This window comes from Pagrus pagrus (genome assembly GCF_965226575.1).
Source record: "Pagrus pagrus genome assembly, chromosome: 2".
Lineage (NCBI taxonomy): Eukaryota > Metazoa > Chordata > Actinopteri > Spariformes > Sparidae > Pagrus > Pagrus pagrus.
The window spans coordinates 9,773,807-9,787,801 of NC_140186.1; the positions used below are offsets into that span (position 1 = coordinate 9,773,807).

General features: G+C 42.3%; 2 protein-coding genes across 3 annotated transcripts; both read left to right on the plus strand.

Moving 5' to 3' along the window:
• The first annotated feature begins 1,933 nt into the window (after positions 1-1,933).
• Positions 1,934-3,439, plus strand: fgfbp2b (fibroblast growth factor binding protein 2b). The gene is made up of 2 exons (XM_084370288.1): positions 1,934-2,729; positions 3,158-3,439. The coding sequence occupies exon 1, from the start codon at positions 1,969-1,971 to the stop codon at positions 2,707-2,709; it is 741 nt and encodes a 246-aa protein (XP_084226414.1). The 5' UTR covers positions 1,934-1,968; the 3' UTR covers positions 2,710-2,729; positions 3,158-3,439.
• A 2,629-nt stretch (positions 3,440-6,068) lies between these two features.
• On the plus strand, positions 6,069-9,922 carry LOC311266530 (fibroblast growth factor-binding protein 1-like). 2 transcript variants are annotated; one of them, XM_084368944.1, is made up of 2 exons: positions 6,069-6,109; positions 8,328-9,922. In XM_084368944.1, exon 2 carries the CDS (start codon positions 8,356-8,358, stop codon positions 9,052-9,054), a length of 699 nt encoding a protein of 232 aa, XP_084225070.1. In that variant the 5' UTR covers positions 6,069-6,109; positions 8,328-8,355; the 3' UTR covers positions 9,055-9,922. The 2 variants fall into 2 exon arrangements, with proteins under 2 accessions (XP_084225070.1, XP_084225069.1); XM_084368943.1 differs by lacking the exon at positions 6,069-6,109 and adding an exon at positions 7,479-7,996.
• Positions 9,923-13,995: the final 4,073 nt, after the last annotated feature.

Consider the following 13,995-nt stretch of genomic DNA (forward strand, 5'->3'; position numbering starts at 1 on the left):
GTTCCTTACAGGGGAACTTTCTCTTCCCTCACCAGATTGATGGCTATAAAAACTAAACTTCCTGAGTGCACTGAGGGCATGCGAGAGTTTGTACACACACATGTGACTTTGTACACAGCAGCGGGCTATACATACACTCTTCTTCCGCTCCGTATCAAACCCATATGGAATATTTTAGTCTCTTTAAAGGCGCCGTCTGTTTTTCTGTTCAGTTTCAGGTTTTAAACTCACTGCAGTGCAGTCAGGCCTGCTTTTGAACTCAAAACCTGCATACCAGTTTGGCCAATGTTATGATACTCCAGTTACACATTATTTATTATTTAAGTAGTGAGTTGCAAGTTGTAGTGTGGGCCTTTCTTTAGCTCAGTCTCTGTTCTGAGAAGGTCCCTCGTCGTGAAGTCAGTGGGTTACATGCCTGAAATACTTACTTAAAAACTTTCATATTTTATTCTTTGACATTAAATACGTCAGGAAATGCTCCATGTTTCAAATATAAAGCATTTTCCTGTCTTTAAAATGGCGGTTGCTAACAAGTTGCTAAAAGAGACTCCAGAAGTTGAATTTAACGTGATTACGCTGAGCGCGAAGACTCATCTACTCACTCGTCTCTCTTTACAGGAGTTGCAAACTACTTGTCCTCTAACTTTCCAACTTGCAGATTGACCTATTAAAAGTAAAGTGTGTGCAGTACAGTGTAGTAAGAAGCTTGGTGGTGGTGACCTGCTCCTGTCTACTTCTGGCGATCACATTAATCAAAGTTGTGTTTATTTGCGCATTATCATGCTGAGCAAAATGTGTAAATATCATAAACTTGTGTTTGCCACAGAGCTTATCTCCTGCAATTTTAAATTCCCATAGTCTATTTATCGAGGGAACCAGAGAGATGCTAACTTGTGGTTTAGCCTAACAATGTAATTTCCCACCAGGATAACTGTCTTTTTATGTTAAGTGAGAAGGTCCCTACTTATACCAGTCCAATAAATTTAAATCTACACTGCAGTCAGTAAGCCAGTTTAGCAAAAAGGCCGGAAAGAGAGGGAAACAGCTAGCCTGGCTCTGTCTGAAGGTTAAAAAAGAAAAAACGGCATCACTAAAACCCGCTAATGAACATGTTTTATCTTGTGTGTTTATTACCTGCAATAACTAAAGTGTAAAAACAAGTTGTGTTTGTATGGAGTGTTGTGAGGAAGTGACGCTAACCAGCACCTTCCCCATAAAACAAAAGCATTTTGTACGAATTACACAAACAAGATAAAACCTGTTAATTTAATGAGCTTTTTGTACGAGAAGATTGTTTAATTTCCTCGTACAGCAGCCAGACACAATTTGGCAGCTTTGGATGCTTTGTTATCTCCACCAGAACTTAAAATAAAGCACTGTGCATTTGAAAAAAATCTGTGTCTGCGGGTCTGTTGGTAGTTCACGAAGGTGAACATGATTAGGTTTTTATTATTACAGGGTCACAGATCAACTTTAAATCCTCGGGGCTGCAGTTTGGCACTCGACCCTCCGTCTGCTCCTCCTCCTCTGCACCTCATCAATAGTCAAAGAGCCTCCTATGTGAGATTATATAATGTCTCGCGACTCTTTTTTTTTTTACAATATTTGGCTTCATGTGCACACCGACCTTCAGCCCTCCTCGTCTCGCACAGACCCATTGACCGCTTTCCCTCTTCCCCCTGCCTCAGTTTATGTTCACCCCCTCCTTCCATCCATCATGCCCATCACTTTTTTAGTTAAAACATACCACACAAGCCTTATGTGGTCACTGTGTGTGTGTGTGTGTGGTGTGAGGAGGAGGTGGGGGTCACTGCTGGAGGAGGAGTCCTCCAGCTCACCTGAATAATAGCTTCTTTGTGAGTCTGAGCCTTATAAAGCCGCACTCGAATGCTTTCCACCCTTGCACACCTTAACCCTCTGTGTGGACGCATCATCCCTTACCATCACCCATACATCCACAACAACGCCATGAGAGCCAGGATGAGAGTGCTGCTGCTGTTCGTGGCAGCGACTGTTTGCGTGTCGCACGCTCAGACCAACAACAGCAGCAACGACAGCAAGCAGCAGCAGCAGCAGCAGCAGCAACGCAGCATCTGGGATGAGCCCATCCGATTCAGCACCAAGACCAAAGACACTTGCACCATGGTGGTGTCCGGAGCCGGGGACTATACTCGCCTGCGTGTCACCTGCAAGGGTCCAAGCCAGGGTCAGACCCCAGGACGCTCCTACTACTGCGACTTCCAGGGCAAACCCAACCTCTGCCGTGCCTACAACCTCAACCCTCGCCACTACTTCACCCAGATGATGTGGGACATGAGGAAGCTGAGCCACGCTTGCCAGGGACCCAAAGTCTACCGCCCACAGATGTGCAAGAAATACCCCGACGAGGCCCAGATGACCTTCCTCGCCTCCTGGCCCAAGACCACCACCCCAAAACCCTCCAAACCTGTCCAGGAGCAGCGTAAACCAGTGGTGCCCGCTCAGTCCAAACCCGTCAGTACTCCTAAACCTGTCAAGCCCCAACCTCAGCCCGCCAAGCCCCAGCCAGGCAAGGGCCCCCAGACCAAGAAGACCACCACCAAGCCTGGGAAGACCACTACTCGTCCCACAGAGCAGCCCGACTCCAAAGCATCACGCATGGCCTCCGAGTACTGCTGGAAGAGCTTCCACGGCGTCTGCAGCTACTTCATCAGCTGGTTCCAGAACTGAGACCATAACTGCTGACACAGGTGAGTGACGGAAACATGAGGAAGAAAAAGTTAGAGGGAAAGTTGTTAGCAAGAGGTAGGATGAAAAAGTTGGAATTAAAAGTGAGAGACGGATTAATATTTGTGGTCGTTTTGGTGTTGATCAACCATTGTAAAGCCAGAGATCTTCAGTAGTGATCTCTCGCAAAAATTAGAAGGCGATTCTGAAGATAGACAGTTGGTTGTTGAGTCTCATTCTGAGGTCATCAGAGATCGATGCTTCGGGTCAGTGTTCTGACGCAAGCGTCAGTATTTGATGACCTTTGTCGAGAATCACCCCTCACCACCCACCCAAGTCTTTAAAGTCTGTATCTAAGTCTCTGAAGCACTTTATCTCTGTGCCCATTCGTGCAAGAGACAAACCGTATCGTGAATTAATTACAAAATCCTGCATTTTCCGTTTTTTCCAGGTTGGAAACAGCAGCGACGGACCCAGTCAGAACTCTCCTCGTCTATCTTGGACCTCTCCAGGGTCCGTGTGGGAGCTTCTGAAGCCGTCCCAGTCCCCACACTGCAGCATCTCGCGAGCTGAGCCAAAAAACACTCGACCCACACCTGTGTACGGTTAGCGGATGACTGCTTGTGCTGTCATGTAGTGTACGTGTCATTTTTTATTTAAAATCTGTAAAACACAAAAGCAACAACAAGGGAGAATATGGCAGGCATGTGATTTAAGAAAAATGTGAAGGTAAAGAGAATAAAGTCAAAGTGGTGACCTCTCTTCGTCTTCCTCTGTGTCGCTTTGTTTCACACTCATGCATTCATTCATTCATTCATTCAGAGGGGTCCTTGTTTCTTTCTCATAACAACATGTCTGCCGCCCGGCTGAGGAAGTTGTTAAGGGACAGACACAGTCGAGGTGAACCCAGACTGCAGTAAAGATAATACGGCTCAGTCAGAGGAGGCGTCTGAGCAGAGCTAAACACTTCTTTGTATGAGCTGATGAATTGAGTCTTAAGAGCTGCCGTGTGCAGGAACAGAGGGCGTCTGTGTGAGAGGAAACCAGTGTGGCTGCTGCACCCGTGTTGTGCTCCTACACTGCACACACACACACACACACACACACACACACACACACATGGTGGAGCAGGATGCAGCAAATCACTTCCCGTCCCAAACACACGTTAATTATTTTAAAGTTTGTTTCAAATTATTGCGGAGATCCCAAACTTTTCAAAGATACCACACGTGTCAGCCTGAATTTATTTTTGCATATTTCACTCAGTTTAAACATGTTATACTTTAGATGAGGAGCTGGAACAAGCTAAAACAGAAATAAGACTAGAAATAAAACAATTGTAACAACCTTAAAGCTACTTGAGTGGAAACAATTTGTCTATTTAAGGGGAAGAGTTTCAATAATAAATAATAATAAACCTCTTGGAGCTGACATATCAACTCTCAATAAATGGTGCAGAAGAATAAATTCAATATATATTCACCAAACTAATCACATTACATACATTAACCCGAGACTGTGCTTTAAGTAAGAACTCACACATTCTGGTGACAGTTTAACAAACTCACACACAAAGTCAAAAGGTTATGATGTTTAAACTGCTGTTAACACATTAATTAACACGAGTTAATGCAGTAATAAGCATTTAATAACAGTTAATTAACCACTTATTAAAAAACACTCCACTGATCTCAACGCTAACCATACATAACACATTAGTAAATTATTATTAGATACATCAGTTAAATATCAATTAACTGCTCATCATTTCTTATTATGTATTAATTAATATTAATGGTAAAAAGTTACTAACTTGACATGAAAAAAGATGTTTCATTCAACAGATGTGATAATAAAATCAGTAAAATACAAGAATTAGGCAGTGATTAAATGCAACTAAGTACCTTTACTCAAGAAAATCTGGGGTATTTTTACTTTAATTGAGTATTAACATTTTCTGCTACTTTATACTTCAACCTTGCTACATTATGCAGGTACAGTAAATACTGTATTTTTCACTCTACTACATTTATTTGATAACTTTAGTTACTAGTTACTTTTCAGGTTACATATTGAATCAGAGCAAAAGCAGCACATTTTAATAATTAACTTATTTTTTCAATAAAAGAAACACTGAGGTTACAATATACACATACATAAATACATGTATAATTTACTTCGACTTGACTTACTTTTATACTTGACTACATTTATAACCAGAAAATTACTTAGTGGAGCGACAAACCAAAACAAAGGAGCAAAGTATGTGTCTTGTCCAAATGAATCAACACACAAGCTTTGTCTTGTACATCATGTGTTAAACACACACAGGCTCATCTTGTCCTGTTTCCTCTCAGCTTCATCAGTCATATTTAGTGTTACCCTGACAACCACAAGATGGCGCTGCAGTGAGGAGAGAGAAAGAAGGTGTGCTGACGTGCCTCCACATGCCTCCTTCACTCTTCTTCTCTCTTGTTCCCACAATCTCAGTTACACACACACACACACACACACACACACACTCACAGCCTGCCTGCTGTTACGAACCGTAAATCCTCTACTACTGTTTCCGACACACCGACTCAGAGATAAACTACTGTTACATGTGATTATTGGACATGTGTCCGTGTATGTGCCCTTCCTTGTTACCTACAGCTGCCTCATCACATAAATGAAAGGTGATGACAGGATGGAGCAGATTTATTAACTGACCCCACAGATGTCATTTACAGCAGGGACGCTGAGCACACGTCCCCACATCTTTTTGACTTTATTATCATTATATCTGAGCCCCTCCTGACACTGACACATAGAGTTACTAATAAAAACAGAGTGCAGTTACTTGCAAACAGACTGTACTCATGAAGCCATGTGTTCCCCATCATTGCTTGTGAGCGACTGAGCCTTTCCAGGATGATACTATCACCTGTCACCATCTAACCTGTTTACCTGTGAAATGTTCCAGACAGGTGTTTTTGGAGCGTTCCACACCTCTTGAAACTTGTTTGAAACGCGTTGCTGGCATCAGATTCAACATATATTTTCAAAAATCAATGAAGTCAACGAGGTAAAACATTAAATACATCATCTTTCTGCTGTTTTTAACTGAGTATGTGTCAGAAAGGATCAGCATCTTCTCACATTCTGTTTGATTTGTTTTTCAAATTGGGATTATGACATTTTGGCATGAAGCTCTGTGTTTCAGGTCTAAGTAATAGCATTAATGATTTGCTTTGTGAGTCATGCCGGTGAACTATTGAGCACCTGACTGGAGTTGTCGATAATGATATCATTATTAGTCACACCTGTGTTTGACGAGTGAAAATGTGGGGAGGATCTCTCGAAGCAAGGCTGACTGAGTCACTGACCTCCGCTCTCTGTGAAACAAAGGCTGTTCATGAAGGTTTTATTCTGCCGTTTGTGTGTGTTGCATGTGAAACAGTATTTTCTCAAGCTTTATTAGTTCTATAGTGATACGTTGAGTGGTTATATCTAATGTTTCTGACATATTTATAGGCGCCTATGCCATTTTTTTTGTATTTTGGGTTTCTGGCCTCTTTATTTTGGTTGGCAAGGTGATAAATCGACTTAAAACTTGTCGAGTGTGTGTTGAAGAGAAGGAAACCGTGCATGCGGAGGAAGTACAGTCACAAAGACATAAAAAGAACGTGGACTCAGGAGAGTCTTCACAGGTTAATGATCGTCGTAAAACGTAATGTGAAAGCCAAAGAAGATGAAGACTTCTTCTGACTTCTGAGCTGAGTACATAAAAACTCACCGAGTCAATGTCGGACTTTCAGAGGAGGAAGGAGAAGAGTTTATGTGGAGAGAGACAAAAGGCTGACATCTGGTAAATGTGTTACTGCTGGACAGATAAGTCAGTGTTAGCACTGAGAACAAGTGACAAACCGCTGTAGTCTCGTCAGGAAACAGTCAGGGCAGATGTACATTTTCAGGAATCTGCACAAAGTTTAATAAACACAAAACAGATCTTATTATTTAACAAACAGGTCACTCTCCATAGGAAGTGTTTCAATAATGTGTTCAGACACGAAGAATCACAATCTCAGCCTGTCAGTGGTGAAAACCAGCACTTTCAGTGGATGTAACTGACGTTCAGAGTTGCCCCGAAGGATTGTGATGCAGCCGTGTTGCTCTGAGGTGATCTACAGGACAATCACACGCCAACACATGTAAATATAGAGCCCAGGTTTAAGATTGCTGTAATTCCTCTTTAAAACAATCCTAAATTAGTCACTCACCCTCATGCTTAATTTATATAAATACATACAACATATAAAAATGGTTTGAATAGTGTGTTTATAGATCAATTTGGGATCTTGGGGACATTTTCTGATTATTTTAATGCGTTAAAAACCGGTCCCCATCTGCTGCAGTTGTTCAGGAGAACGCTGCAACACTGTTTTGCTGCGAAGCTCCAGAAATGTTTTGTGGACTGCTAAACTTCACCCGACTTTCCATCAACATGAGGGTGAGTAGTTAATGACTGAATTTTCATTTTTGGGTGAACTTATACTTTAAAGGTTGACCTTGAACACTCATTCTTGGCCAATGGAGACTTGAACATGTGGCATTTAATATGTAACAAAGAAAAGAAATTAATTCTGGTATAAATATCAAAAAGCTAAATAATTCTCCTTCTAACATTTATGTTTTCTTACACAATAAACACATTGTTTTGATTTAAACACATTTCTTCATTATAATCACGTTTAATGATCACTATTGTACTTTATCTTCCATCAGCAGATTTTACCGTCATCTCAAGTCTTTTTAATCCTCTGCTTTGAAAACACACGTTAAGCCACATGTCGATGAAGAGTTAAAAGAGGATCTCCTCATGGCTTTACGCAGCAGCTGATTGGTGGAGAGTTGGGTCGAGCCTCCAAGACAACTACTGTGCGCGCGTACGTGTGTGAGGTGGGGTCGTAACGTGGTTACTCGGCTTGTTTAGTCTCTGTAGATTAAACCCACCCTGTAGAAACGCGCAGCTCCCGCGTCAGATTTGCTTTATTCGTCACTTTGATCTCCGCACAAGGCGGGAGTTTAGTTTTGGGCATGTCGGGTCATGCCAGAACAAAACACGCTCCCGTTCCTCCCCCCCACAAAAAAAAATTCTGCCAAGTGTGGCCTCACATGGAGGTGCGTACGTCAGTGTGTTGTTTCGGGAATGGTGGGCGTGCCGGAGCATCTATGTATGAAAGCCATGTGCGAGACCTCAGAGGCGCACAGGCAGCAGCTTTACGCACGGGAGCGCTTGACATTTTCGGTAAGTTTGGCGCCGTGTATGTGGCTTTCATGTGTGTATGGTTAATTACACTGTAGTGTGATGTCGTTAGTTTTAACAGAAGTCTGGATTTACTGCAGAATCCACTTTTGATTGCACATTTTTGTGTGCGTAAAAGAGATATCAGGCTGGTTTTGGGCTGGAAAAAGCTTGTGTTTGTTGTAAATTCACATTAAAAACATTTAATATGTTTGTGGATGTTTTCTCTAGAGATAATTAAAATGCAAACATTAAAATGAAACACTGTTTTGTGCCAAATGGCTGATTATTTCTAGCACTGAGGCTCTAAAGCGTGTCTTTTTTGTCCTTATAGATAATAAATCATCTGCTAAAAGAAGAACATGTTGCTGCTCAGCACGTTCACTCCCTGGTTGCTGTTGGCCTTCCTCGGGCAGCAAGTCTCTCTGTCCTCCGCTGCGCGCAACAAGAACCGGGGGACCGTGACCGCATCCCCCGGCAGAGCGCAGAGGAGCGGGAGCAAGTCTGCAGCGAGCGGCAAGGGGAAGTTCTCCATCACTGCGGACAAGATGCAGTGCACCTGGGTGGCGAAAGACGTCGCGGACGCGGTGAGGCTGACGGTCAAGTGCGAGAACCCGGAGGCGCGCATCATAGGTGGTACCACCGACCTGGAGTGTCAGTACAACGGCAAACCTAAGCTCTGCCCGTCCTACGAGTCCAACCCGCAGGGCTTCTGGAAGCAGGTGACCCGCGCCTTCAAGAGGCATCAAGGCAAAGTGTGCAAGGACGACCGCGCGCTGGTGAGGGCAGTCATGTGTAAGCGCGCACCCCGGGATGTGCACTTCAAGCTGGACATCGGCAGCGCCGTCGCCTCCGCTCAGTCCGGAGGATACCCGGAGATCCCCCCGCCCCCGCCCCCTCGCTCCACCTCCACCCCCAACGCCTCTGCCGTGGGTCCGGCCGGTCCGACGGCCTGCCCAGGGCGCGTAGACCCCAAGAGGAAGGCCGAGGAGCACTGCAAAAAGTCATGGGCCAGTCTGTGCACTTTCTTTTTCTCCATGCTGCAGGACAACGAGTGTTAGCCTCAGACCCCAGGAGGACCTGATCAGACTGAACACAGGACTTTATACTAGGGCTGTTTCATTGGGCATCTGTCACAAATGTAATAATCTTTACTCAACAACAGTCAGATATTCTCTCCACAGCGAGCTGACAGATGTTTACCACACACACACACACTGAAATGTTTTACATCACTCATGCAGATGTGGACTTTAATATCAGGTATTTATCAGGTGTTTTGAATGTGACTCAGACATCAGAGCTCCTTTATTTCCATTAAATGCAGAAAGTAACTAGTCTCCAGTTCAGTTTTGAGGCACTTACTGTGTTTTACTTGAGTTATTTTATGCTTTTTTTATACTTGGGGATCCCTTTCAGATTTAAATGTTCATCCGAAACATGAGATGAGATTATGGAATATGGTTCGTTGTTACAGATTAAATACACAACAGCACCTAAAGTAGACGACATCAGCTCCGCCTGGACCAGCTACAGCACTGAAACGCTGCTCACACATTCATACACGAGTAATAACACTCCTGTTCCTGAAAAAGCTCCTGCACTTGTACGTTTTCTGAACTTTTTGGGACTTTTCAACGAACAAACGTGAAAAAGCGAAGTTCACATTTGAAAACATAACCTGACACAAACGTGGAAAACAGCCGTGTTGAAAAATCATGTTTAAAACGTTTGGTTTGTGTGAGCTTAAGTAATATTTTGATTGTAATAGAGTACTTTTTCAGTGTGGGATTGTTTCACTTTATCACACAGAACTGAAGATTGATTATAGAGTGGTACTTTCTTCTACCTCTGGTCAACCTTCAATCAATCAACCATGTAAACTCCACTGTACTGTATTTATGCACCACAAATAAATATTTTATATTTATACAATGTGTCCTGTTGCTTTGAAGGATGTGAAACATGTGACTTTCAATGGGGAGAAGCGGAGGGAAAACTTTGTCTCTGTGTTGGTGACATGTGGAAACGTGTCATTTTTCTTCATTCACTTTCAAGATACGAGCTTCACATCAGAATAAGTCTGAAGTTTTAAACACGCCTTCGTCTCTTCTTAAAAATTTAATAAGATAGAAGTTTGAACAGGTGAGTTCAACAGTGTTGCTCTCAAGACCCTTATTTAAACCATGTAGTTTTGAAGAAGAAATTCAAACTCAAAATTGTTATATTTACAATATTAATGAGGTAATAATACAATCAAAAATATTTATTGCTCCATATCTGAGTAAACAAGCTGTTCTCAAGCTAGAAAGGTGTCAGGGTCCGCCACAAATGAACAAAGTACAACAGTATGAAATTGTGTTGTTCTTTAAGGTAAGTTTGTTCATTTAGTTTGTCAATGAATATCTTTCTCATCTGATTAAAGCTTCTTCTCCAAAGCTACACAGTGCTCCTTTAAAGTATGACGGCTGCATCATTGTTGTACTGGCAGAATTTCTGACTTCCTTTGAGAAAACAAGACTTTCAGGGGTTAATAATGTACTTTTTATTCATTTAACTCCCACATAAATCATCAATCTTTTTTCAATGAAAGCCTGACCTTTGAAAAATAAGAAATAAGGATTAGATAGAACAGATGATACGCACTTTATAAAATTACTTTCTTTTAACAATATATAATTTTTTCTCAAATGCAGGACAGTCTGCAGGAGAAAACACAGAATTAAGTCCCAAAGGACAAGTTCAACCATAACAAAACATTCAGTCAGTATCTGCTCACAGTTCTGATGGAAAGTCGGGTGAAGTTTCATAGTCTAGAAGACATTTTCTGGAGTTTCACAGCAAAACAGCGTTCTTCTAAACATCTGAAGTAGATGGGGCTTTTACAATCTGTGATAATCCTATCAAAGGCTCTGAAAGCCCCAAGATCTCAAATTGATTTGAAAAGACTATATTTACACCCTCTTTAAAGCAGAAATCTTCACGGGGCTGCGAAGATAAAAGCGCACGTTTTGGGTGAACTTATCCTTTAATAATACCTACAGACAAAGACAAGTACAAACTGGTTCATTCGTCATCGGGAGACGAAGCCCCCTTTAAAAGTTTCAAGCAGACCAGATTTTCTTGAGATTTTCACAACGTGATCAACTTACAGAGTCCTCGGAGCCAAAAAAAAAAATTCCCAGCTGCCTCCCGTCATCTGAGACTTTATGTAAGAATACACTTTTTCTGCCCTTCAGGTTAAAACACAACACACTCCTGATGAAAGACTCTTTCTTTCTCATACACACAAGTGGAGTGATTGTACATGGCATCCAAATATAAGGCTTGTTCCTCGAGCTTCCTGCAGCGGCCTCTAATTACTTTCTCAGTGACAGCAGCCAGCTGCATTACGAGCCATTTATATAAAGGAAGATTGGGACTGCTACGATCCAGCTGTGTGTGTGTGCGTAACGAGTAATCCTCGAAACAAGTGCAACCCCAGATGTGGATTTTATGCTTTCCTGTCTGCTCTCGACCTTCCTCACCTCTGACCTGCTGCTCTTTGCCACCCTCAGTCAGTCAGACACTTAAAAAGGCCAACTGGAGAGTGATTTCCACCTTTTAACGGAAGTCCCGCTCTCTTTGATGGCACAAAGGGGATTTTTGTGGACATATTGTTTTACCGACTCCTTCTGCACAGCTCAAGGACACATTCCAGGAAGGAGGAAGTAGTTAGAGGTTAGAGGTCAAGGGGTGAAGAAGGAAATGAGGATACCATCCAAGCGCCTGTGCTTTAAGGGTCAGCTGCCTCCTCTCTACCTCTACCAGTCATTATGTGGCTTTATTTCTTTTGTCTTCTGGGTCCTCGAGGCTTTGATCCGAAGGAGATTCACCAGCAGGAAAATGTACTCCAGCGAACAGATGCAGCGCCATAAATCAGATTCAAGGTCATCGCTCTTCTTTACAAGGCCGGGTTTTGTAGTGTGTAGGTGTGGTCTACTGACATCTGCGCTGAAAAGTCATTGTTAGTTATTTATCAACCAGAATTACTAGAAGCTGCTCTGTTTTATATCATCGTAAACTAAGGCAAGCTTGAAACCAGCAAACAGAAAATAGTCTCACCGCAACGTCCGTTACAAACATTTTCACTTGGAGGGCCAAAATTAGCATTTACATTGTGGTCCGCAGGCCGAAAGAAGCACAGATTGTATATATATCTGTGGTGAGGCTGTTTTCTCAAAAAGCAAATCTAAACACGTCACTTTGGGGAACAAAGTGGTGTTAATTCTTAAAATAACTGACAGATTAATTGACTTAACTAAACTCTGAGAGCAACCACTCCGACAACCAAAACATCCCACCACGTATCTGAAGTGGCCCTTGTGTAGGCGCACAGACTGCGTTGCGGTTGTGTCAGTGAACGCCACTTCACCACTAACTTCCTCTAGGAAGCCGCGTGGGAGAAAAGTGCTTGTGGTGGACAAAATAGAAACACACATCTTCAATCTCTCTAACATCTACACACATGCCACCCAGATGGCGAGCTGTTAAATTGGGTATGGGTGTGGTTAAGGTGTGACTTCCTGTCCGTAACACAACTGTTTGTTTCACACAGTTCAGCCTGATTAAAGATCTTACGAACAGATCCTGGATTGTAGCATTAACAACATGTTTGCTCATGATAAGAGGGTGTGTGTGTGTGTGTGTGTGTGTGTGTGTGTGTATTTGTGTGTGTGTGTAAATTCCCGCCTATATCATTAGTGAAGGTGGAATTTACCTGGAAGCATCTGAGCAAAACAGTCGCAACACTTTTCAAAAATACCTCAGTGCAGTATGATCAGTCTGGTTGTGGTCCACGCTGCCATAGACCATAGACACATGGTGGCCATTTTTGTTCTGAGGCCTGAGGGCGGGAAGCTCGAATGCCAGGATAATATCATGCTGCTTGAGTTGCAGACTGCAAGTTGTATAAACGTCAGGAATATGACAAATAATTATCATTTCATTGTTTCCAGATTGATCAGCAACTGAGAAGACAATGGATAGTTACAGTCTGGAGGGACATCAGGTCATATTTCCAGGTATTTAATAACCCGTTAGCGTACGTTTGCATTCAACCTCTTCCGAGCTAACGTTACTGTTCAATTACATCCAGTGTGTTTCGCTTCCCGGCAAAATAAATGTCCCAAGGTGTGTGTTGATGATGTCTTCACTTGTGTCGTTTTGTTGGTTGGTTTGTCAACAGTATTACACCAAAACTCCTGAATGGATTTTCATGAAACTCGGATGGAGGCTGGGTCTCAACCCAGAATAAAACCCATTAACTTTTGGTTTGGATCCAAGAATTTTTTCTCACTTTTTAAAAAAAAAAACATTTTTGCAATGTAGAGCTTTTTCAACATTTTCATTAATTTCTCAAGGAACAATTTATGGATCTTGTTGAAAAAAACATCTGGATAGACATAGACACCAGCCACTTAAATACACCTGTTATGTAAGCAAGAAAAAACTCCTGGATCCGTCCCTTTATCCGGATCCGCACCAAAAGTTAATGGGGTCTATTCTGGGCTCAGACCCATCCTCTATCGAAGTGTCATGGAAATCCGTTCAGTAGTGTTTGTGTAATCTTTCTGACAAACAAACCATCCAACCAATTACTGGATACAGATGAAAAACATAACCTCTTTTGCAGAGGTGATGAAAATCTGCATCTCGCTGATTTAAATATATTTTATTTGATGTTGGATTAAAAGAGATTGAATTAAAGGGGACGCTGGGCCTTGGCAGAGGTGTGCACTCTCATATCGTTTAACAGCATCGAACCATTACGTTAGCTAGGAGGTGGTTGAATGTGAACAATAGTTGTTGACTAATGGAAGCTAACGTCAAAAAAATGTCAAAACTGAGATCACTTGAATGTCACTTGAATAACTCTCTTCAACTTTTAAAGCAGCTTCATAGCCATAACGATATTATGTAACTGCTTTCACAAACTGATCCCCATGACCAGCAAATTGACA